This window comes from Apiospora kogelbergensis (genome assembly GCF_038363985.1).
Source record: "Apiospora kogelbergensis strain CBS 113332 chromosome Unknown utg000003l_segment0_segment0, whole genome shotgun sequence".
NCBI classification, from domain to species: Eukaryota; Fungi; Ascomycota; class Sordariomycetes; order Amphisphaeriales; family Apiosporaceae; genus Apiospora; species Apiospora kogelbergensis.
This window is the reverse complement of record NW_027117420.1, coordinates 4,442,536-4,465,184: the sequence shown is the minus strand read 5'-3', so window position 1 is coordinate 4,465,184 and position 22,649 is coordinate 4,442,536. Positions and strand designations below refer to the sequence as shown.

Here is a 22,649-nt window from a genome sequence, read left to right as displayed (position 1 = left end):
CATGCATTGCCAAAGAAGGAGTATTAGACATATGGCTAAGTGAGGTCAAGCAATGGGCCTTGGATTTCAGGGTGCGGGTACCGACTGTCTTACAAAAATGGGACAGCGATATTTGCACAGCGTTCCGCAATATCGAGAGGATGAGGAAACCTCCTGAGCACATTACTATTGCATAGCCATACTGTTGAAACGGGTGAGAAAATTGATGCAGACGTCTATTTGGGGCGAATCGGATCATCGATAGGGTATACGTATTGAATTTGCGATTACGGCAGCCTTATTCCGCTAAACGAAGACACTTGCTAGCACTTTGTGTCGTCCTGGTCTGTGGCCAAGCTGAAAAGAACAAGCTTTCTTCATCTTGTCGATCAATAGTAGCGCAAGATGGCCCATATGATGCAACGATAGTTTGAATTGCTCATTCTTCGGAACTGCTTTCAAGGTGACAAGATCGTCGAATCCTACGCGGGATAGTGTTTCAACAAGCTTCGAACGCAAATCCGTTATCTCTTTCTAACATCTTGGCAGATGATTCCAATGAGTCCGTAGATGCCGAAAGGCCCGTCCCACCGCATCCGCGTGGCGCATTGGCACATATCAGACACTCAATTGCATGCGAAGTCAGCAAGCGAAGCGGTTTGATTCGGCCTATGCTCGGCTGTAGGCTGGCACCCCTCCCATTTACCCGTTCGCTTGCAGCGGTATAATCCTTTGATGACGTTACCCCTCGATCCTCTATGCAGCTGAGACTCAGCTATGTGGCGTTGTGCTATCCGATATGTCCGGAGCTGATCAAATTGTCTAGGGCTGCACCGCACCGACATGCAATAATATCTAGATTCGTCCACCGACAGACAGAAAGTGACATGAACAAGATACACGAGAGCTGCAGTCGAGACGGGGTCTATAGCACAACTCTGACTCGCGACTTCTCACCCACACGTCCGAACACGGGGCCCTTTGGTAGCATTGCACGGTGCTATATCTAATTTGGCAGCATAATCCATTATAAAATGCCACTATGGACCTAAACTGTGTTGTTCAGGGCTCAAGGGTATGGCGTGCTAAGGCGTTATGGTGAGCACACTGGCATCCAACCACCTTATTGACTGGCTATGAAAACCCCTCATCCCTTCAGCTGTAGCTTATCCCCCTTAGACGGAATATGCAGTTACGAGGAGTATGGACTGCTGACACAGTGGTCAGCTCTGTGGATGCAACGGATACAGCATGGTTCTACTGAAAACACCCTTGGTCCTACCATGCAGCCTATACGATCATCGGGCCTAGCTAGCCCAATTCAGGCAGGAAGAGAGTAGTACAATGGGAGGGCTGGGCTTGGCTGAAACTCGGTGCTAGACTCTTTCTTTCCATATACACTATAACTGCGTGCCGAATTATTGATCAGACGGGTGAAAGCGGAAGTACGGCGTGATAGCAGTTCCTGAATCAGGTCGAGTGCAAGGTATAGCTGCCTCAAAAGAGGAAATGATGCCCTTTAGACTTCGGCTACAACTAGGGGGTCACATCGAGGCGACATGGGTAAGGGGTAGATGTCCCACCCTATAAGCACTCTCATCCTTCCGGGAAGCCCATCTGGTAACATCTCACATTTCTTCAGCAGTCACACGAAGCCTCATGCACGTTGCGGCATTGAAATAAGCGCTAAATAAGCGAAGTAGAGCCCGAGTTGCCCGACTTCGGCTGCAAATCTATTTCCTTCACCATGACGTACATATGTATATGAGGTGTCAACGCAATTGGCGCAAGTCTCTGAGGCTTAAAACCGTTGACTAGCTTAAGAGTGTCCATACGAGAGGCGCGGCCCCCTTTGCTGTGTTCCACGTTCCAGCCACGTTAAAGTACATGCCAATATTAAGGAGTCTTTAGCATTACGATGGACCCAGGCCCTATTCATCGCCGTCGAAGGCCTGCTATAGCTTGCACAGAGTGCCGCCGTAGGAAGGTTAGCTGCGACCTCGCATCACCATGCGGACCTTGCCAGAAGTCGCGTACCTACCTCCGTTGCGTCTATAACAACAATAACAACAACAGCAACAATAACGCCGGGGATAGAAAGAAAAGGGGCAGCAACCTCAGCACCGAGAGCCTTAACAATATTAATAATTCCAATATCAGAAAAGCTCATACTCGAGGACGTCGCAGCACCAGCGAGTTTAGTTCTCGCTCAGGTTCGGGCGACATCGCAGAATCAGTCTCTTCCGCTTCAGTTGCAACTTATACGAGTTTTCCCCAGTCCAACCAGCCTCATCCATCTGTGCCCAAGATCCCGGACCTGGACAATGACTTGCTCTACATGGATTCGGCGGCTCTGGATATAACCCTCTTCTCTGGCGTCGACTTCCTCGGCGTGGATCAACTGGGCTACCGCGAACCTCCTTCTCACCCCAAACCTGAACTGCCACTACCGGAAGGGATTTGGGATACAAGCAAAAACCTGGAATTTCCATCTATATTTCCCTGTAACCAATTCAGCCTAGACCTAGAGCACAATTGGAATACCCAACCTGCCCCCACTCTCCATCTCGCAGGCCAAGCCAACGTGAGCCGACCGCCAGATGCCAGGTGGCTGGGTTTGGATGTGGGTTGTGATGTCGTGCGCCTTCTATTGCGCAAGTGCACTCGCGCCGCTTCTGAGGGCGAGGAGTTTGGACAGTCTCAAGACGGTATCGCCCGTCCCCTGGTGGAGATACTCGACAAGCTGGAGCAGACGGCTCTCCAGGAGCACGAGAACGAAGCCGCAACAACATTCAACATGTGGCCCGGGGCTTCCTCGCTGGATCTGACGGCGTCGGCAGCCAAGAGGCTGCTGCCGTCACGCGTGCAGTGCGACATTCTAGTGAAAACCTACATCAATACGTTCGAGGCGGTTCTGAGCATCGTTCACGTGCCCTCATTCCTACAGGAGTATGAACGGTTATGGGAGGTGGGCACAGTCGCGGAAGAGACTTTCATATGCAACCTACTCCTGATAGTCACGCTGGGCTCGTACGCAGCCCCACGCCCCCTGGCGTCCTACGAGGATCAGAGCACCATCCGGAGCCAAGCCACCTACTGGGTCACCTTCGTCAAGCACTGGACCACGCAACAAATGGTATCGGGATATAGAGCATCCATAGGTACAGCCCAGACCATGTGTCTCATGGCGCTGACGAAGCTCGTTCTCCCTCAACACAACACGGGGACGGGCACCAGTCTATTGCTCGGCGACCATGACTTGACGCGTATAGGGATCCAGATCGGGCTACATCGCAAACCAACGGCCAACATGTCGAGGACAGATGCTGAAATACATCGTGGACTCTGGGCCACCATGCTGGAGCTTTCCTTACAACACTGTCTCGATAAGGGGCACCCAGCACCACTCACGCCCGCGAGTTACGACTGCGAGCCTCCATCAGGAAGCATAGAAGGAAACGACGACTGCAATCGAGCTGACGGGGATGGCAATGACGAGAGCTTTTGTCCGGCATCAACAGGGGGGGGAAAACATACGATTGTGGAAATGCTGACCGCGACGCAAAAACTACGTATCCAGGTTCTGGATGTCCTCAACGCGCCGAGCAGTCCCCAGGCGTACGAAAGCAGCCACCGGCTTGCCGCTGAGATCAACGAGATCTGCAATGCGAACATGGCCACGCTGCAGCGACGACCGTCCTCGGCCACCCGAGATTTCCAAGTCCACATGCTGGACATGTTCACCCGGCCATTCGTCATCGCGCTGCACTGCCCGTTTGCGGACCAGGCCTCGGCAACAAATCCCACGTATTACTACTCTCGCATCATGCGCATGGAACTTTCTGCCCTCCTTTTGGCGCACCCTTGCAGCTCGGAGTCGTTTCAACACGATGACAACAGCAACAATGTTTTTGGCAGCGCCACGTCCCTCATCGGCGTCGTCTTGTTACTGGCAGTCCGCCCCTGACTTCATGAGTCAACAGCCCCAACCACCATCGAGACAAGCCACCTCCTACAACCTCATGTTGCACAACAACATCGACGGCCTCAGCATGGGGGCGCATCGACAATGAAAGTAGACCCAAGAGCCGAAGCACCATCGCCGTCGTCGTCCCCCGAGCCCCCCCTGCCCAACGTCTACTCGTCGCTGCTACTGCACGGCCACGGCTTCTACGCCCACGCCCGGCGGCAAGCCACGGCGGCCCTGTTTCTGGACCTGATCAGCGAGCTCGAGGAGCAGGCGTTCCCGACGCTGCAGGCGGGGACGCGGCAGCGCCTGCGCGAGTTGCTCCGGAATGTCGTGCACGTGTTCAGACGGCGGGTCATCTGCGCCGGCGGCTCGCACTCGACGCGCGAGTTCGTCCTGTTCTCTGCCGCTGCCGCGTACGTCGACGGCCTCGTGGCCCGTGAGCGGACGGGTATCGGGGGGCTGCACGGAGTCGGAGTCGGAGCAGTGGCCGGGGTAGGAATCCGCGGCGGTGGCTTGCCCTTTGGCGACAAGGTAGAGAGGGACGATGTGGATCGAGACGTGGCTAGTGCAGTGGCCACGGCGTTGACATTCTGCGCTGAGGTGGTGGATCAGAGGAGCCTGTCGACCTCTTCGTCGTCGGCTCAGTCTGTCAACCTTTCACCGACAGGGCATTGAATTTGTCGCTGCCGCTATGAGTTCATGACCCGGGGTATGATGATACACACCTAGCTCCCTACGTGGAATTTGTATCCGGTCGAATTCAAAGCGATGGTGTCGGTGATATGATCTGCAAAAACCCCTGGGTTACAGTTCGTGTCTTGGCCACCACGGCCGAATAAATGGTACAACCTATAGGGAATTTCTTGGTATCTTTTCCCTTTTATCTTTTACTTTAACAATCGAACAATTTATAGGCTGAGAATAATGTCTTCGAGGAAGGGTACCAATTGAAGTTCACAAACGAGGGGACCATATTAAGTGCCAGGTTGGTGCGTTCCCGGGACCAGCCGCAGATCAGCATCGATCACAAACAGGGTGTGGGAGTACAGAGCTATTATGTTAGGTGTGGTAACTCATGTGCCCGTCGACGGGACGGCCACGCACCTCAGGGAAGCTTATTTCTTTTTCTGGTCTGAGTACAGACTCAAGTCGTACCACAGTCTTACTAGGCTATCCCAGCAAAGAAAAACACCAAAAAGCAAAGTTGTCCTTACCATACATGAATGAATGAAGTGGCCCCCTTGTGAGCTTACGGCCGAGGTTTGTTTTTCCCCGAGTAACGCCAATCGAATACTCTTGCCGCCGGCCCCCAGGAAACCCCCAAAGCGGGCATCAGTTTGGTGTAACATCTCCCAGGCACTGTTACGTCACTTTTGTTGAGTCCTCGATACTATTCGGCTGGTGAGCTGACGGAGGCCGATAGCCCCCATCATACGTGGCAGAAATTGAGTTCTCGGGGGACACTCGTTTCATATCCCTGCAGCGGATCAAGACGATATGAGGATAGATCCGGTGGCATATCTCATTGGCGCATACGATCCGGGGTGGCACAAAGAAAGTTTTTACAGCTCGGAGACAACCGTCGCCAAGACTAAAACCGCCGAGCTCCTTCTATTTCCCTTTTTATTCTTGAACCAGCGTAATCACTTCCACTCCCTTACAAAATCGCTCCGGACATCCTCACGCCAGCTGACCAACTGAAGCCAGAGCATTACTTCGTCCAATGAAGGTGCCTATCATGTCCAACCTACGCACATTTATCATTCTCATCTTTGCCATCTTTAGCACCGCCCCTTTCGCCGCCACCGCCACACCGCCGTCACAGAGGATGGAATTTGAGGACCACAACGAAAGGGCGCTCGGCACAGGTCACAGCTCACCGGTTAGCGCATACGACGATAACAAGGTCGTTGGCCTGGACGCCGACTCAACCTCACCCTATAATATACCCGGCGCGCCCTTCGGAGAGATGAGGCGGCGCGCCGAAAAGGTGCTGGGGAAATGCGACTTGCACGGCAAGAAGGATGCAACATGCGACAAGTCTCAGTGCAAGCCCGACGAGAACTGCATGTCCGGGAAGCGGGGAGGGTGTCAGATGAGGAAAAACATCGGTGGTTTCAAGAAGCCATATGCCTGTACTTTGTGTCGATGCATTATCCGATAAGAATATCACACATATCCTAGTTTTACGAAGATATCCCTCTTCAAAGGGGACCAAAGGGTGTATAGTGTAAGATCAACGTAGTTTGGTTCTATGTGGAATGTAACTCCAGCATTCGCATCTGATTACATACGTTTGCGAGCTTGGCTACAAGAGGGAGATATTGACAGTACTCTCGCCGCCAATGACGCATTTGAATTAAGAAGGTATGGAGATGAGTCCTTCCATCATGGTTTCATAGTACTAAACAGCTACTATATTTAAACACATCACCTTTAAATTCTATAGATATAACTATTAAGATCTATAATTAACTCTCTTATATATTTATACTTATTCTTTCTATAATTTATACTTACCTATTCCTATCTAGGTTCTATAAGTATACGTCTTTAGAGGTAGTCCGGTGCTACCTTGTAGCGATCTGTATTCCTTTTTTTATATTCTCTTATTTCTGTATCTTTAACCTATGAGAGATGACAATGCGTTTAAGCATCGACCAGCACAATGTTCTCCCCGTTGCCGACCCCAGGTGTGCACTTACGAGGAGGGTTGGACTCAGGCACATCGAAAATCTTGACTCACTTGGTGCCAGTGCAGACGTAAGCCTCCTTCCCGTCGGCGAAGCAGCCGAACTGACCATGTGTGCAGAGGCTCGAGGGGCTTGGTCCGCCGGCCACACCACCGGACCCAGGGGCGCTGAAGCTCGGCTTAGGTGCCGGTGCGACTGAGCTCGTAACAGGCGCAGCAGAGGTGGGCTTGGCGGAAGGCTCCTCTGGCTTAGGAGGTTGAGGACGAATGGATGAAGGAGCGGCTGGGCTTGATGAGGCCGGTGGGGACGAGGGCTCTACAATAGGAGCAGGAGATCCGCCGCTCGCACCACCGCCACTTCCCTTCCTTGCCCGCGGGTTACCGTCACATGGCTGCTTGTACAAGTGATCGCCTTCGGGACGGTCGACAGATGGACCAGGGTCCGGGTAGGCAATGGGGATTTGCTGCTTGAGGGCTTCACTGGTTGTGCACCCACCGCTCATCGCACCAATGTTGGCCATAAAGATCTCAGGATACTCGGCACGCTTGGAAATGACGCTAAACTCCCGGCGTGCCGGCATATCCATGCGCTTCTTGTTAGGTGACTTCACGTCGATTAAAGCGCAGTTATGGTAAAATTCGGGTGACCCGCCGATACGTGAGTTCCAAGACCAGGAAAAGGTGTACTGCCCAGCAGCAATCCCTGCCGGGATCTTGAACTCGTACACATCACTGTTAGGACCCTCCAGATTGCCCTTTTGATTTCTCGCGGGGCATCCTCCCTCGATGGAGTGGATGACGCTCCAGGAGCTGTCCTTGTTGGGGTCCCACCCTTTGGTGAGGGCCAGCTGGCAAGAGCCGCCTCCGTGGACGGCTTTGCCTTGGAAGCTGAGCTTCTGGGGCTCGCCGATGACCATGGTCGTCCTTGGCGACGCGTCAGAGGTGTCCAGCTTCTGGCCAGCTGGGATCTTGCAAGGCCAGTCCGATCCGGACGACTCAAGCGGGTTGGTTGGGCCGTATTGGAGGAACTTGGCCGGAGGTGGGTTCTCCAGGACGACGTGCGCCGATGCGGACGTGGCCAGCACGGCAGCAAGGATCGACGATGTGGCGGTTGAGAAATGCATTGTGGTGATGAGAAGCTAGGGCGATTTCTAGCTTCGAGAATGGAGTGAAAGAATATGCGGCTGGTCTCTGTGAATAGTGTTCGTAGTGAATGTGCGTAGAATAGAACAAGCAGGCTATGTTGGTGGAATTGGATGGTTTGATACTACATTCTGTTTGATCAAGCCGACATATGGCTTATATATCGGCCATACTTCCTGGGGGCCGTTATGCTCGTTGAGGGATGAAGAATGGCCTTGTTTTAGAAGAATTGCTTTTTGGTGAAAAAGGAACCTATTTGTACGGCGCATGCAACAAAGGGCCATGCCGTGTCGAATTGTCAAGGCCCCCTATTATAGGGGCGCTATGGTCATCTGCATCCTTTTTGTTTCAAGGTGTAAGCAAGCGCTGTCGAGACCGAAACAAAGGGATTTTGGCCAATCAGGGGTCAATGTTGGCAGTTTTGCTGCAGACGATTTGGCATCGTACAGTTGCACATCGGGCGCGCCACATCCAATCCTTGGGGGCTGCCTTTGTTTTTCACTTCTTGGCATGCCACCTTTAGCTGCGCAAGCCCCTTTTTACTCGTCAAATCCTCAAATACCATGCCAGGCAGCAAACAATACCTGGTCCTAAGAGGACGCCAAAAGCCGATTCGGTGGTGAATTTGCGCTCACTAGAGGCTAATAAAGGGGCTAATAGTTATAATCGACATGCAGGGACTTTCCATGATCAACCTTGGATTCGACGATAGAGAATTTGGATTCGACAGCGCATAGGAGTCCACCACCAACTCGTCTAATTCTCTGCAATACAAATTGAATTGCCTTATATGTGTGGGCAGGCTTGACTTTCGTGGGCCAATTGAGCCTCCTTATCGCGCAACGTTCTGAACAGTATCTTTCGCACTCGATGGGGGACGATGAAATTTTACTTGTGACAATACTTACGGACCAGATAGAGAGAATCAGAGATAGACAGGGCTATCACTGCCTCTACGAGGGATGACAACTCCAACCAGTCGAGAAGCAAGCTCCCATGCGCGAGCATCCCGAGACCGGCAGGATAAGGCTGCCTATACAAATCTCCAAATTTAAATTTAAATTTATTGACACATTGATCATGTATGATCGTGTCCAATCTGCTCACTCTTCAAATCACGGATACTATGAGATCCTCAACTACCTGCAACAGGGAAACCATTTGCGTAGAAATTGGCTTCGTTTGAATTTGTTGTTACATCGCCACTGATGCACGTCTAGTGAAGAAAGCGGGGATTCCGAGGATTGTAGCTCTGGTTTCCTAGATCGTTCCCGAATTCCTTCGGGTCGACCGTTGAAGTTCTGGGTTGCATCATGCAATATTGTGGCCGGCAGATGAAACTGCCCAATGTGACATACGATTCGACGTTGCACAAGCTCCATGTCATGCACCATGATTGCCGGATTGGAGTTGGTCCGGTATCGGGCGGTTATTATCGCTTTGTCCTCGGAGAATAACACCTAAGAACAACTGAAGGATGGAGACAGAGAGTTTATAATTGAGTCATTGTATATTTAGTGTGGTAGTATCTGTTTTCCCCCTAGGGGTGCAACATCGAAAATACAATCAATTATTATCCAAAAAGAGAGTCTGTAGCTTGAACTTTCTAGGGGCATCTACCTGGGCGCCATCAATGCCCAATACAACTTCTCGAGCCGCGTCAAGGCCAAAATTGACCAGAAAGTCTTACTTGTCTGGCCATGTTAGCGGACGAAGGTAGGGTGTCTGGCGTGTACCAGCGCAATGGACCTCGGAATGTGATGGCCGAGGAAGCCCTGGAAAAGAGGACACCCAATGAGAACTCTTTGGTTGGCAAAAGGTTGCATTGGACTGCAGATTTACGCAGTCGGTTTGCTTACGCCAGGAGAAACACAATGCCCCTTGGTGGCTATCGCATTGGGGGTGATAGGGGTAGACCCCTGTCACCAGTATGGAAAGTAGCACCACGGCTTAGCACCTAGGCTACGCCTCTACCAGTATATATACAGCGTAGTACGCTCTCTTTATATTGTTGCTTAGGTAGGCCAGCGCCTTATACTACTTTATTTGTTGACTTCCTTCTGCTGCTATACTGTGATGCGCCAGTGTCGATGCACCCTTGACATGGATCGAATAATATAGTCGAAGCGTCATCTTAAGAAAAGACTGGAACCAAATGGCCAGGCTAGATTTCACCGAGTATCACACCGAATGTGACTTGGCTCGTATAGGATGCCAGATGGGACGTTGTGGTACCCTGGCCTTGAAGCGTAAGCAGCATCACGTCTTGTGGATGGAACGATACTACGTGGTGGTTTGGTTTATAAATAGTCTACCTGCAGGTTGACCGGTGGGTGGGACGAAAGCCTGGTCAACTAACGGCTTTGTTGCATTGCAAGAACATCCTGTACCACCACGATAGTAAGCGACTCCAATGAAATCTTGCGCAGCCACACGAGCAGTGGGTTTGCGTCCATGTAGCCTTTATTGGCCAGTGCTACTAGTAGACTGGGATTGACTCATAGGAAATGGGAAATTTACTGCTTAAATCTGCCTGGTACCCCTTGTATCAACACGAGACGCTCCATGTCAGTCTGACATTCTTAATACCTCTTACCTACGAACCACTCATCATTACCTTTGCTTTTCATGGCCGAAGCTATCTCTTTAGCAGCCTCTGTTGCTGGCATCGCCTCCCTCGGCCTGCAGGTCAGCAGCGGCATCGCTAAGTACCTCGATGCCATCAATTCCCGAGACGATGAACTCTGCACAGCCAAGGAGCAGAACGAATTACTTCTAAGAACAATCTCCGTCGAAAAGGAGATTAACAAGATACAGCAAATCGACCCAGCCGCTGTCGCCACCGTACTCGATAGCATCAAACTGCTGACCGCCAAGCTGAGCGGGTTGGAGCGCTTTGTTGCTCAACTTGCTTGTCATGACCTCAGTACATGGAAGTCCCGAATCAAGGACAAGGCTGCGAAACTGCACTTTGCTTTTGACCGCTCCAAAGTTCAGCATCTTTGTGCGAAGATAGCTGAAACAACATCGATTCTGCAGCTTACTCTCAACGTGCTGGGGTTTTCTACCATCACAGATATTCACGGGGCAGTGCTGGACATACAGAGCCGCATCCCTCAACTGCAGACAATACTTGATCTAGTGACATCCCAACTTGACACTCTTGCAATTTCAGTCGAGACACATGCTCGGAACGGCGCTCAAGAGCTACCTCGATGTCTCAGGACCATCAATGACAGGCTCTGTTCATTTTCCAGTATTCAACATGGGCACCTTGCCCGCATCGAGAATTCTATCCAGGCACACCTTATTGAAAATAGCCTACATAATTCGGTGTCAGGTGAAAGGGTCACTCACTTACCGTCAATTCGAGCCTTTTCTGACTGAGCTACGTTAGGTATCACCAATGGCTTTAGCTGCCCGCATGAGTTCTAAACCAGCCGTGCCTAGAAAATTCTGCGATTTACTCTCATCGACCCCTAGTCAAAGGACTGCGGCCTTAGAAGTGAATGATACACGGTCAACGTGGCGGGCTTCAGTCCCAAATTCCATGCCTGAAAACACCTGCGTCTGTGGCCAACAGATGCGAATGAGCCGCATGCACTACAAGATAGGCTCGTGGGCCATCCACAGTGAACGGTCCGTCAATGGTCACACAGAGTATTGCCCCATGTCCAGCATCACTACCCCTAGACGAAAACGACACTATGGCTTCAAGTATACCGGTCTGGTGTTGGCTATCTGTGTCGCCATCGAAACCTCATTCGACATAGCTTACGGAGCTGGGGGTTTGAGCATCAGTCCGAACTTCAAATACCACCCAACAGTTAACGCTGACAAAGATCCGGCTTTTCGAATTCTGGACATAATCAAGCACATTGGAACGCTCCCGATGGAACGTGATAGTGTGTTGCAGCATGCTATTGCGACTCACCAGAGGGCAAGAAGGATGATTGCCCATTTGTTCATGGATAGGCGGACAAAGCCATCAGCGGTGGAACAGACTGGTCAGTCCTTGATGCACAAAGCCTTCGATGCCCATAGGCAGTGAGTAGTATCCCGGATCTCATTGTGTCTAGTAAATCCATGCTAATAACTGATTCCCGTAGCGGTATAAACCAGATGCTTCTGTCCGACTTCGTGAAGATGCTTCTTCACTATGGAGTTCCCCCAATGTCATACGACATTCTTGGCTGGTATGCCGAACCATTTGCCTATTCGATGATTCAACGTCGCTAATATTGAATAAAGTGCCCCTGGGTTTTTCGATCACTTTTCGTCAGAGACCATAGCAGCCGTGACAATAATCGCAGAAGCCACAGGTGGAACATGGCCAATGACCTTGAGACCTCACTTGTACTTTGGTTCAAGGTTTGTGTCAGAGTTCACAATGAGTAAACATTTTGACTTGAAGAACTGCATGCCCGCCTGTGAAGGTATGTCTATATACTATTCTTTATTGACTTTAGGACGCATTGCTGAGGAAACTGAACGTTAACAGCATTTGGCTGCGGTGCACTTACGATGGGCGTGATAGCCCGTGACCACGTCCGCGTCAAGTCGTACCTTGAGCGATACCCGAGTTGGGTAACAGAGGAGAACGTATTTGGCCAAGGCCCTTTCGAGGTGGCTGTGTATGAGAATACATTACCTCAATTTCCGTCCCTCCTTGAGTCTACGTACATTCCTGGTATAATACGCCGGGAGAGCAGCTCTGGGACTTCTCAACTCTACACCGCATTGAGCTTAACTGGGGAACACTGTCGAGTCAAGTTTAGCATGAGCGATGAATGCACTCATTGCTGTTGTTCTGATTCCTTCAGGATGGTTCTCGAGGCCGGTGCCGTTCTGAGCCAGTATGAACTCGGACAACCATTGAAGCTCAGTGGATCTGCACGGAGTTGGAGAGTGTTCCTCAGCCATTTGAAACCCCAACGCCAGAAGCTCAAAGATGTGGTTAACGGGTCGGACATTTGGACCTTGCAGCAGCGTTTGAGAGTACTACCGCAAGGAGCCGTGTTGGATTTACAGGCAGGGACGATATTCAGAACCCTGAAACAGCACAAGGTCCAAGTCCCTATCGATCCGATTCTCTCCAAATGTTGGGATACGAAGCTAGACGAATATCCAACTGTCCACTTCTTGCTACCGCACAAGGTCCAAATTGCTGAGATGGCTTTCCAGCTCGGATTTGAGGATGTCGATTACAACATACAATGCGGGACGAGACTACCTCCTCTGCTAATTCCCAATGAGCCCGAATACACGAAATGGCTGATAGAACGAGGAGCTAAACTAAAGAGGCTTATTTGGCCGTCTGCTGACGACCAGTCACCACCGCCGCGTGGCATCTTCAGTGCACATTACGTAATGTACAACCTTCCTCTACCATATGATGGTGGTGGTCCTTGGTGCCCTGACCCGACCACAGTATCAATTCTCAGATGGATCATGCCGCTAGACGCAAGAGACTCTTGCGATTGCGCTTGCTCGATCGAAGGCTGCACACCACTCCTGTACAAGTTCAAAGACAACCACTTGGACATCGGCAGTTCTAAAACTAGGACTACTATTCTCTCCATCATCCCACAAGGCCTGTCAGTAAGCCTTATGAAGACCTTGTATCTAGACACCATGAGGTTCGCATGCTTCACTGCCCTTGGTCTAACTCATACCTGTTGCAATGCCAGGGCTATCATTACTGAAGGGGCGCCTTATTTCGTGAAAGATCAAGGCGATGTGGAAGAGATCCAAGAGGAAGAGGGTGATCTAATCGAGCTTCTTTCGGAGCTGGTCCACGAGTTCTGGGATCGAATCTCACAGATGGACGGCCACAATGAGCAGCTCAGATCCTGTTGGGAAGACTACTGGACCGACCGCGTAGCGAGGGCTCTGCAAGCGCTTGAGGGTAGTCGCATGACGGAAGAAGAAAAACAAGGCGCTGAAAGCGTCGGCGTGGTGTGGGAGAGTGGGCGTATGTACAGATCTGAGTGCGAGTGCAAAGGGGAAAACTCGCAGCACCCAAATGAGACGGGTGCCAGAGCAGCGGGTCCGCACGACAACGGCACACTTGAGTATTGTGAGCACGAGCTGGACCTGATCGCGGAGGAACTATAGCATGGTTTCGTTGTTTGCTAGTGCTGGTCTGGGACTTCGTGCCTGATAGTCTCATTCTTCAATCAAGGCCTCAAATTACAACTGGCTGTCAATTGTCTCGACCTACATCTTGCTTTCGAAACAAGTATCTTCTGCACTACCTCATGGATAGGCGTCTGTTTTACAAGTAACGGATAGTGCTTTGATTGAATTCCATACAGGCGTTTCGGACGAGACCAAAATCGAGAAGGATCCTACGTTGCATCATAAGACCGTATCTCAAACAGTTTGAGGGAAGAAATATATACTGCTACAATAGGCAAATGATACGGGGGTATTGGTACAGTAAGCATGTCCCGGGGTTACTGCGAAGACAGTATCAAAGAGTATGTCTAGAATGCCCCTGGACAGGCTTGTGTTCCGTCCACGTCAAAGAGCCGTCAGAGTTCAGTTGTGGCTGGGTAGATAACCAGACCATAGCCAGTATCTGCAACATGACGTCGCAGCTCATTTGGAGTGGGTGGATGGAAAGACGGTTACATACCAAATAGCCTCGGCGAAGATACATTCAAACGCTCTTTCGTTTTGCTCGGGGTATTGGCTTTACCGAGGAATGTCCACCCAGTAGAAACGCAGAAGCGCAATGAGTCGTGCTACGTCGTATCCAGACAGGAACATGTGAGGCTGTGCAACCTGTCAAGTGGTAGTGTATATAGAAGGCTGTCTTGTGGCATACTCGGAGGAATATTCCGAGCAAGCCCCACAAGGGTCAAGTTGGGGTCTCCATGACTCGATCCGATGCAATCACACTCTCCAATACAACGGCATGACCTTTCCGTGGTGTCTGTCAGACATGAGGATGGTTACTCACAGTACCATGCATGGAACCATGCATGGAATATGTATGAACACAGGCCGCAACACCGCGATTGCAGGCTGGCCCGTATCCGGAAGCCATTATCGCCGAGGCCTGCTCGTCATGAGTTTTGGTTTTTGCTAGATTGACACTAATCAGGGGGAGGACAATTAGGAAGAAGCAAGAGAAAAGGGGAATGGAGTATCGAGTTCAAGCAGTTCGACCCGATGTTTGGCAGTTTTCACGCAAAGCGGGTGAGCGGCGAGCACGAGACTTGGCTTCGCATAATGAGCGATGCACTTGCATGGTAGTTGTTTCCATTGACTTGGATAGTCCCTTCACGACCTTACATATCTGCACGGTAACATCCCGAACGTTGAGATGACAGCCCTTCGAGTGACGCGAACGCTAGATTGGACAAAGGCCAGCTTGTGGCCCTATGCACAATTGCAAAGTCCCTCATCGAGGTTGGAACGCATGACATGAACGAGTCATGATATAGAGAATCTCGTTGACGTGAAACGCGACAGCCAGGACCCCTGTCCAACCCCGTTTTTTGAACGGCCTTAACGAGGCGCATTTATACCTGGCGCACTGACTCGTGGAGACCCTTTCCCATACAGACAGGAGCTGAGCCATGCCGTTCGCAGAGCCGCAAGAGCCAAGCTTTCAACTTCGGCAGGGACGGGGCCAGGTGCTTTCAGAAATAGCTTTATGAGGCCATGCAAATCCCACTCTCGTGGGACCGATCAGTCTGTTCCTGGCATAGCCGTCAGTTCGAAAATAGAACCAAATGCCTGCAGGCCCCGTCTATAGAACAGACGAAAAAAGGCTTAGCTACCACTGAATTCGATTTGCCGCCATGCCTTATCGTCGCTATAGCTGGAATTGGGTTAACATGTTTCGAGATGCCGTCCCTGCCAGAGAAACATTCACAAATAGAGTAGGCTGAGCTCTATGGGGTAGCCAGGGACTGCAAAGTCGCATCGCGAGTGCTTTGCAACATGTGGGCGTGATCGTGACTCGTGAAAAAAGACGACCAAAAACATCACGTAGAGTTGGAAGGATTTGTGTATATAAGAAGTTTGCGATCGGCCTCAAACAACAACTTCTCTCCTCATCACTCTCATCATCAACAACATCCAACACTCCTCCTCTTCTTCTTCTTCACTTCAGCTTCGCTTCATCCGCTTGCGCCAGTCGCCTTCACTTCTTCGAACTTTACCATCCACTTCCTTCCTCTTCAACCTTCACCACTTCACCACTTTCTTCCACCACCGCCAAGATGCAGTTCACCAAGATCGCCGCTCTCTTCTTCACCGTCGCCATCTCGGGCGTCGCCGCCACCCCGGCCCCCGACGCCATCTCCATGGAGCCCTTCCGGCTGCACGCCCGCTCGTGCGGCGCCGGTCTCCTCCGCGGCAACGCCCTGAAGCTCTGCCAGCAGGCCTGCAAGGCCGCTTGCGTAAGTCCCTCTCCTCCTCCTCCTCCTCCTCCTCCTCCTACTCCTAGAATTCCACCTTTTTCTGACAGCGACCACCAATAAACAGACTGTCATCCCTATCCCGGTTGCCTCTGCCGCCTGCGCCGCCTCGTGCGACCAGAAGCCGGTCAAGGCCCGCGACGACGAGGACGCGCCCGAGACCCCTGAGGAGGCCGAGAAGACTCGCCTCGAGGCCCGCGCCTGCGGCCTCTTCAAGGGCAAGGCCCTCGAGATCTGCCAGAAGGGTTGCGCCACTGTCTGCGTAAGTCTTATCCCTTCTTTCCTTCCCTTGCCTGATTCATCCTCCAGCATCTGTTCTTCAGCAAGCAACTAACATCACCGATCAAACAGACTGCCATCCCCATTCCTGCTGCCAAGGACGCCTGCGTCGCCTCTTGCAACGCCGGCTCCCTCAAGGCCCGCGACCCTGAGCCCGCCCCTATCTCCGCCGGCGGCATCTGCCGCGGTGCTTGCGCTGTCACTTGCAACTCGACCGTTCTGGCTCTGGCTCAGAAGAAGTGCCTCCAGGTCTGCGTGAGTAAACCCCTCCCATACAGGCTTCCACATCACACCCACGCAATTGCTAATACGGCTTTTACCACAGAACGGCAAGTGCCCCAAATAGATGATTGATCTCCTTTTGGTTCCATCAAGCACGCCCTCTCCGTGATGCGAAAGGGACGAACATGCTTGGCATCATTGGTGATGATGGTTATACAACCATTTGATATGGGTGGCTTTTCGGTGTTTTGGGTGGATTTGCTTTTCTTTCCTTTGTCCTTTTTGCTTTAAATACCTTTCAGCGGATTCTTTTGATTTGATATCATGGGCGGGCTAGATGCTGCAGAAAAAGCGGAGGAGCACCACAAGTTGGATGTACATAAAACGTTCCTGTATCATCAAGAGAACACTCACTACAAGTTCAACACGTTCGAATGTGATATCGATGTTTCATGCTATCTACTCTGGAGACTTGTAAGATATTACTTCGTCGTTGTCAAGCCAAGCTTTGAGGCCTCGGTTTACATATGGGGAACTGCTGCTCGAGCCAAATTTCGAACACCAAGGCACTCTTTTTGAACGCTAAGCTCATGGCATACGTGGCTTGGCGGCATTGTTATTGCTCTCAATTCAGGCGTCACCATGCGATGTTTACTGAAACAGCTCCTGTGGCTCACCTCCATCCATACAACACACGTATTCACGTATCATCTTCGTATCGTGGTTGTCAAATAATACATAGTGCTATGTGTACTGACTGAATAAATCATCATAAAGCACAACACAACACACTGAACCTTGCATCCAGAGCAGGTTATCCTTCCCATGAGGCACCGCCCACACGGGCCTCTCCACGTTCATATTCAGAACGGAATCGATACCCTCCCTCCCCTGAAGCCAGCCTTCCCATGCCAAACCTGGCAGAAAATGCGTTTGTTACGTACCACGAAACCTATTAATCATATTCTTTGTGGTCCCCAACAATAACTTATGTGGTGTTGCCACCGTATCGAAACAAGCCCCGAAGCTCACTCTTCCTTAACGCAAACCGTTGGTAACGTTGCCAGCAGCCTGGGGAGCCGATCGAGGTAGAGTTTGCACCGCCACCAGCACCGGCAGCGGCAGCGGCAGAGCCACGAGCCCCCGATGAGGAGGATGTCGAGTTGGCGGCTCGGGAGTCGATGATGGAGGTGGAGTTGGAGGCACTGTTCTGCACCGAAGTACCGTTGGCAGCAGCGCCGACGTTGTCGTTGCCGCCCGTGATGGCGTTGCGGACCTTGATGGCCAGCTGCAGGGCTCGTGGGGTGTCGATGGTGGCGATGGTCTCGGGATCATGAGTGACGCGGCGTCTCTGCCGGCTCAAGTCGAGGACTCCGGCCGTGGCCGAGACGACAAAGAGGAGGACGGTGGAGAACTTCATTTTGTGTGTGGGTTTGTATGTGTGTAGACTGAGGCCTGGTGTTGTTTAAAGTGGTGTGAAACCAAAGTGTGGTATCGGTATGCTGACAGCGAATGAAGAGAAGAAACGGGTTGTAAAGAATGTCCAGACAGAAGATATTGGGCCCAGCCACGGATAAGGAAGGGAAGTCGCAGGTTGTTGTGGGTTGCTGATGAGATGCAGAGATGTCGAGAAGACGAACTGCACCGGATGGGTTGCTCTCTCTTATAATGCTATATTCTCCCTTGTCCCCCCTTCCCCGGTTAAACTCCACGTCATGGTGGGTTGTTTCCGATACAGCTCGGAGCGCACGAGTTCCTGATTATCCATACGGATGGGTTGTCGGGGATAAATGGAGACGGGCGTTCCTGTGTATAAATCTGCAGTCAGCAATGTTTGTATGTGAGAACAGGCAGAATGGGCTTTGTGAGCCCCGAGTTGTTTCAGGAGTCTTCCCAAGATGAAGATGCGCGGGATGGCGATGCAGTTGGCTGTGGGGGTTCGACAGGCTTGGCAGCTTGGCAGCTTGGCGCTGTCGCGGCTCTCCCTTGATAAGCGCGACTGAGAAGCACGATCGTAGGGTCCACTTGCCGCTTGGGGAAACGATGAGATGAACCGAAACAACCATACCCAATGTTTGCCAGTTTGATGAACTGCTCGGTTTCCAGTGTGACGTACGTAGCGCACGCACTTGCCAGCAGCTCGGATCAGTATTCAAGTCGGATTGGAACCCCTCCAGTTCCAAATCAAGTTACACTCGAACATGTGAAATCAGGAAGATAGTTTTGTTGGAAGTGACTGACATTTATTGTTATCTCACAGCTTCGAATGGAAATGACTGTAGACATATGTATCTAACCAAGGAAACGCAAACTATGTACAAGAAAGGAGAAAAATCGAACAAAGTCTGAAGCAACAATATATATAGAAGAAGTGAAATCGTCGAACCATGTATTCTGAGCCAAATGAACCCATGATCGCTTCCATCACGACTTGGCTAGACACGGAATCGTCGGTATCGAGGAATGGGACCCTGAGCGGAGGAGACTGGCGCTGATTGGTCCTGGCCACCAAGGGTGGTCGGGTTGTTAGGGTTATCCCGTTCGTGCGTGCCCCAATATTTTGCGACCGCCGCCTCGATCTTCTCGCGCTCACTGTAAGGTTGTTCCAGAGCCATGCGGGTCACCGTGTCCCGAATCTCCTCCTCGCTGAAGATGTCAGATCGCGCCGTGAAGTCTGCGCGATCGTAAGGGCGGGCTCGCCAGCGCGGGTCCATCGGGTCGGCGAAGTCGGTGGTCTGATTGTACCCGAGTTCTTTCGCCTCGAGCGCCGTGACGTTGAAGGCGGCCATCATGTCGTGGTCCTCGTGGATGAGGTTGTGGCAGTGGAACATGTAGACGCCGTCCCAGGGCCGGTAGTGCGCCTCGACCAGGACCGTTTCGTGCCGACCGAGCCAGACGACGTCCTTCAGACCTTGGGATTCGTACGGCATCACGCCCCGGTTTGCTTCGTCGCCGTACCGGTCCAAGACCCTGAAGTCCACCAAGTGCACGTGGATGGGATGCGACCACCCACCCGAAGAGTTCTCCAGCTCCCAGAGCTCGACGGTGCCGCGGGGAACTTTGGCTAGGACTCTGTTCTCGACGTCGGCGAAGCCCACGCCATTGATGCGCCACTCGCCGTTGTGCCGGTGGAAGCGGAAATGGTGGTCAATACCCGTGCTCGCGGGAGGGAAGGGGACGTCGCGCAGCTGCGCCGGCACCGTCGAGTTATCCGGTACAGGGTCCGGGCTCACCACGAAGCGCATCACCTGGTTCGTGTGCTCGTAGTCATCGTCGGTGCCGATGCCGCCCACCTTGTTCAGGTTGCGCAGCTCGAGGCTCTCGCCGGCGAACGCGGAAAAGTCGAAGACGATCTCGTACCGCTCCGCCATGGCCACGTACATGTCCGAGACAGAGACGGGCTTGGCCAAAAGACCCGCGTCCGACGCGATGACCTGGAAGGGGAGCTTGCTGTTGACGTTGGAGGCGCGCACGAAGTACAGCGCGAAGCTGCGCGAGACGGCCGCGTTGAGGAAGCGAAACCGGTACTTGCGCGGCTCGACGTTGAGGAACGGCCAGGGCTGCCCGTTGACCTGGATCACGTCGCCCCAGTAGCTCTTAGTCTCGCCCACTGTGCTCCTCAGGGTGCCGTCTTGGTTGTAGTGCTTCGAGGTCAGGACGAGGGGGATGTCGTATTTCCCGTAGCCCGAAGGGGAGGCCCAGGGCGTCCTCGGCGGGGTCGGTGAGGATGTAGGCGCCGGCTTGGCCGCTGTTGGCGTTCTCGGAGGTCTGTAGGAGAGAGAGAGATAAGCCTCATGGTCAGTCGCGTGCGTTGTAGGAGGGGAATTTTGGGGATGTGCTGGGTACGGGCTATGCACGCAGTACGTACGATTCCCTCAGCGTGATCATGGTACCACAATAATCGGCCAGATTGTTCGTTCGGCCAATAGTAGTCCTTGTATTCCCCCGGGTTGGGTGACATCAGGAGCCCAACCATCAAAAGGGGCTCTAGAGGGAGACCCGTGGAGGTGTACAGAAGTCTCGAGGTTCGCATTGTTCATAATACGGACAACGGTCTCAGTACCTCTGGGTATCACGAAGGTTGGCCCAGGTGACATGCCATCGTACCCAACCAGTGTTGCAGGTCCAAGGTTAGGGTAGACCTGCTGAGTGAAGGGTCGGGTCTCAAGTTCGTAATACCAAATGTCCTTCCCCGTGACGGGGTTGGTGACAGTCCTGAAGTTCGTTGTTAGGATCAACGACAAACAAAGGTGATCCTACATTGGAACACGAGAGGCCAGGGCATGGCAAACAAGGCTGGACAAAAGCTTACATCTTGGGCTGCTTGATAGGAGGGATTGGAAGCGGTACCCTATATATAAGAGGGTACTCCGGGCTTCCTCCATCTTTCAAGATAGAGACGACCTCGTCGGCATTGTCCTCGACAATTTGGCTGAGTCGCTGTGCTTCCTCAGGGGGGATGTTGTACGTGTAGCCATGACCATTATCCTGGGCAATGGATGCAGTGGCAAGGCAAGCAACCAGCGTTAGGATATTGATGGTGGAAAGCATGGCTGAAAGCGGCAAAGGGGATGAAAGTGGGGAGAGAAAGCCAACTCAAGTCAGGCTATTTGGGATATGGGAGGATGTTGACGGGAGTGATGGTTGGATCGGCTGCATTTTCACTGATGAGGACGGGAGGGTGCGAATACTTATAGGCGAGTGTGAACATGTTTGACTGACCCATTCCACGATTCAGACTAGACAATTCTTTGCCCGGGGTTAGCCAGAGAATCAGGCATGGAGTTCGTGGTTGGGATATTTGCTGCTTGAACGAAAACTAATCGGCGGCACGCTGGCAGCCGAATCCACATGGAAGTCGACCCAGGCCCTGTTTGCGGCCCCTCTTTCATCTTTCGTTCTTTCCTTGCTTGTGTTTGTCAAGACTGGGCTTCACTTCCTGGGCTATTCACAGTGGGTGTATGCCCTAGACGAATGTCGTGTGATGTGGAGGATGCGGACTTGGTCCGCAGAAGCAAACATTCGATCACGGTGACCAGTAGTACTCACGTACATTAGCCCTTGCATTTCGATTGTCTCCCAAAGTGTGGCATCGAGAATACATCTGAAATCGTCATTAGCCCTTACAATTTCCTTTTCTACCTTGCAAGGTGGCTTACGCAACCTCGTATAGAATTATGCAGCGGTCGTAGAAATAGTCACGATGCAATGGAAGTGATAGCTCACTCATGATAAGTAATGAAGACAACATGCTGACTACGCATGGAGCGCACAGGGTGTCTAGCCAACATATATGTGACAATTGCCTGAACAGGAAAATGATTCTGTGATGAAGACTATTCTTATCCTCGACGCCCACACCCTCCTCCACGAGCTCTTGGCATTTTCCAGTCATAGCTCGACCGATGAGATGAAGTAGCTCCCTATTTTACCAGGGGCCTTTGTGTGTTCGTTCCCTCTAGCGCTTCCAAAGCACCGTTAAATATAGAAATAGGTATCGGAACCAGTTGCGAATCTCGCATACGACCATTCTTTCGGAGAAGACATGAGTCAGTAAACAATGGAACATGACCGCCAATACTTGCCCTCGAGTATACGCGGTAAAAGCCTCAACCTCATATCTGGTAGCAGAGTCGTAGAGCAAACCTGTGCTCGGATGCACCTAGGTCATGTAATATTTACAGGGCTAGGGATGTAACATTTGCACCCGTGCTTGCTGTGCGATGGTGTGTGGATGTTACCTGACTGATTAAGAAGAGCGGTCCGGTCCTGAAGCCGTCCATGTGGCGCGAAATGCTTGTGCATTACAAATGCGCCTGCGGTCACACGAGCCTCATGATGTTTAGAGTTCGGCAGATCTTCCCCAACATGCGCGAAAACAGTGAGTGATGCCCGGATACTAGCATCGTATCTATCGCCAAGATATTGG

The 22,649-nt window shown here is 51.9% G+C and overlaps 9 protein-coding genes across 9 annotated transcripts; 6 read left to right on the top strand and 3 right to left on the bottom strand.

Annotated features, from left to right (window-relative positions):
* Positions 1–1,897: 1,897 nt before the first annotated feature.
* On the top strand, positions 1,898–3,946 carry PG998_006196 (uncharacterized protein; the record flags this gene model as incomplete). Its single annotated transcript, XM_066873014.1, has 1 exon — positions 1,898–3,946. One exon carries the CDS (start codon positions 1,898–1,900, stop codon positions 3,944–3,946), a length of 2,049 nt encoding a protein of 682 aa, XP_066733111.1.
* Positions 3,947–4,048: 102 nt separating this feature from the next.
* PG998_006195 (C6 zinc finger domain-containing protein) lies at positions 4,049–4,624 on the top strand (the record flags this gene model as incomplete). Its single annotated transcript, XM_066873013.1, has 1 exon — positions 4,049–4,624. One exon carries the CDS (start codon positions 4,049–4,051, stop codon positions 4,622–4,624), a length of 576 nt encoding a protein of 191 aa, XP_066733110.1.
* A 1,063-nt stretch (positions 4,625–5,687) lies between these two features.
* PG998_006194 (uncharacterized protein) lies at positions 5,688–6,113 on the top strand (the record flags this gene model as incomplete). Its single annotated transcript, XM_066873012.1, has 1 exon — positions 5,688–6,113. The coding sequence occupies one exon, from the start codon at positions 5,688–5,690 to the stop codon at positions 6,111–6,113; it is 426 nt and encodes a 141-aa protein (XP_066733109.1).
* Positions 6,114–6,691: 578 nt separating this feature from the next.
* PG998_006193 (lytic polysaccharide monooxygenase) lies at positions 6,692–7,765 on the bottom strand (the record flags this gene model as incomplete). The annotated part of the gene is made up of 1 exon (XM_066873011.1): positions 6,692–7,765. One exon carries the CDS (start codon positions 7,763–7,765, stop codon positions 6,692–6,694), a length of 1,074 nt encoding a protein of 357 aa, XP_066733108.1.
* A 2,647-nt stretch (positions 7,766–10,412) lies between these two features.
* PG998_006192 (uncharacterized protein) lies at positions 10,413–11,835 on the top strand (the record flags this gene model as incomplete). Its single annotated transcript, XM_066873010.1, has 2 exons — positions 10,413–11,132; positions 11,182–11,835. 2 exons carry the CDS (start codon positions 10,413–10,415, stop codon positions 11,833–11,835), a joined length of 1,374 nt encoding a protein of 457 aa, XP_066733107.1.
* A 339-nt stretch (positions 11,836–12,174) lies between these two features.
* Positions 12,175–13,901, top strand: PG998_006191 (uncharacterized protein; the record flags this gene model as incomplete). Its single annotated transcript, XM_066873009.1, has 2 exons — positions 12,175–12,220; positions 12,286–13,901. The coding sequence occupies 2 exons, from the start codon at positions 12,175–12,177 to the stop codon at positions 13,899–13,901; spliced, it is 1,662 nt and encodes a 553-aa protein (XP_066733106.1).
* Positions 13,902–16,021: 2,120 nt separating this feature from the next.
* PG998_006190 (uncharacterized protein) lies at positions 16,022–16,844 on the top strand (the record flags this gene model as incomplete). Its single annotated transcript, XM_066873008.1, has 4 exons — positions 16,022–16,201; positions 16,287–16,481; positions 16,571–16,753; positions 16,824–16,844. 4 exons carry the CDS (start codon positions 16,022–16,024, stop codon positions 16,842–16,844), a joined length of 579 nt encoding a protein of 192 aa, XP_066733105.1.
* An 864-nt stretch (positions 16,845–17,708) lies between these two features.
* On the bottom strand, positions 17,709–18,140 carry PG998_006189 (uncharacterized protein; the record flags this gene model as incomplete). Its single annotated transcript, XM_066873007.1, has 1 exon — positions 17,709–18,140. One exon carries the CDS (start codon positions 18,138–18,140, stop codon positions 17,709–17,711), a length of 432 nt encoding a protein of 143 aa, XP_066733104.1.
* A 1,015-nt stretch (positions 18,141–19,155) lies between these two features.
* PG998_006188 (uncharacterized protein) lies at positions 19,156–21,271 on the bottom strand (the record flags this gene model as incomplete). Its single annotated transcript, XM_066873006.1, has 3 exons — positions 19,156–20,460; positions 20,614–20,935; positions 21,033–21,271. The coding sequence occupies 3 exons, from the start codon at positions 21,269–21,271 to the stop codon at positions 19,156–19,158; spliced, it is 1,866 nt and encodes a 621-aa protein (XP_066733103.1).
* Between the last annotated feature and the right edge of the window lie 1,378 nt (positions 21,272–22,649).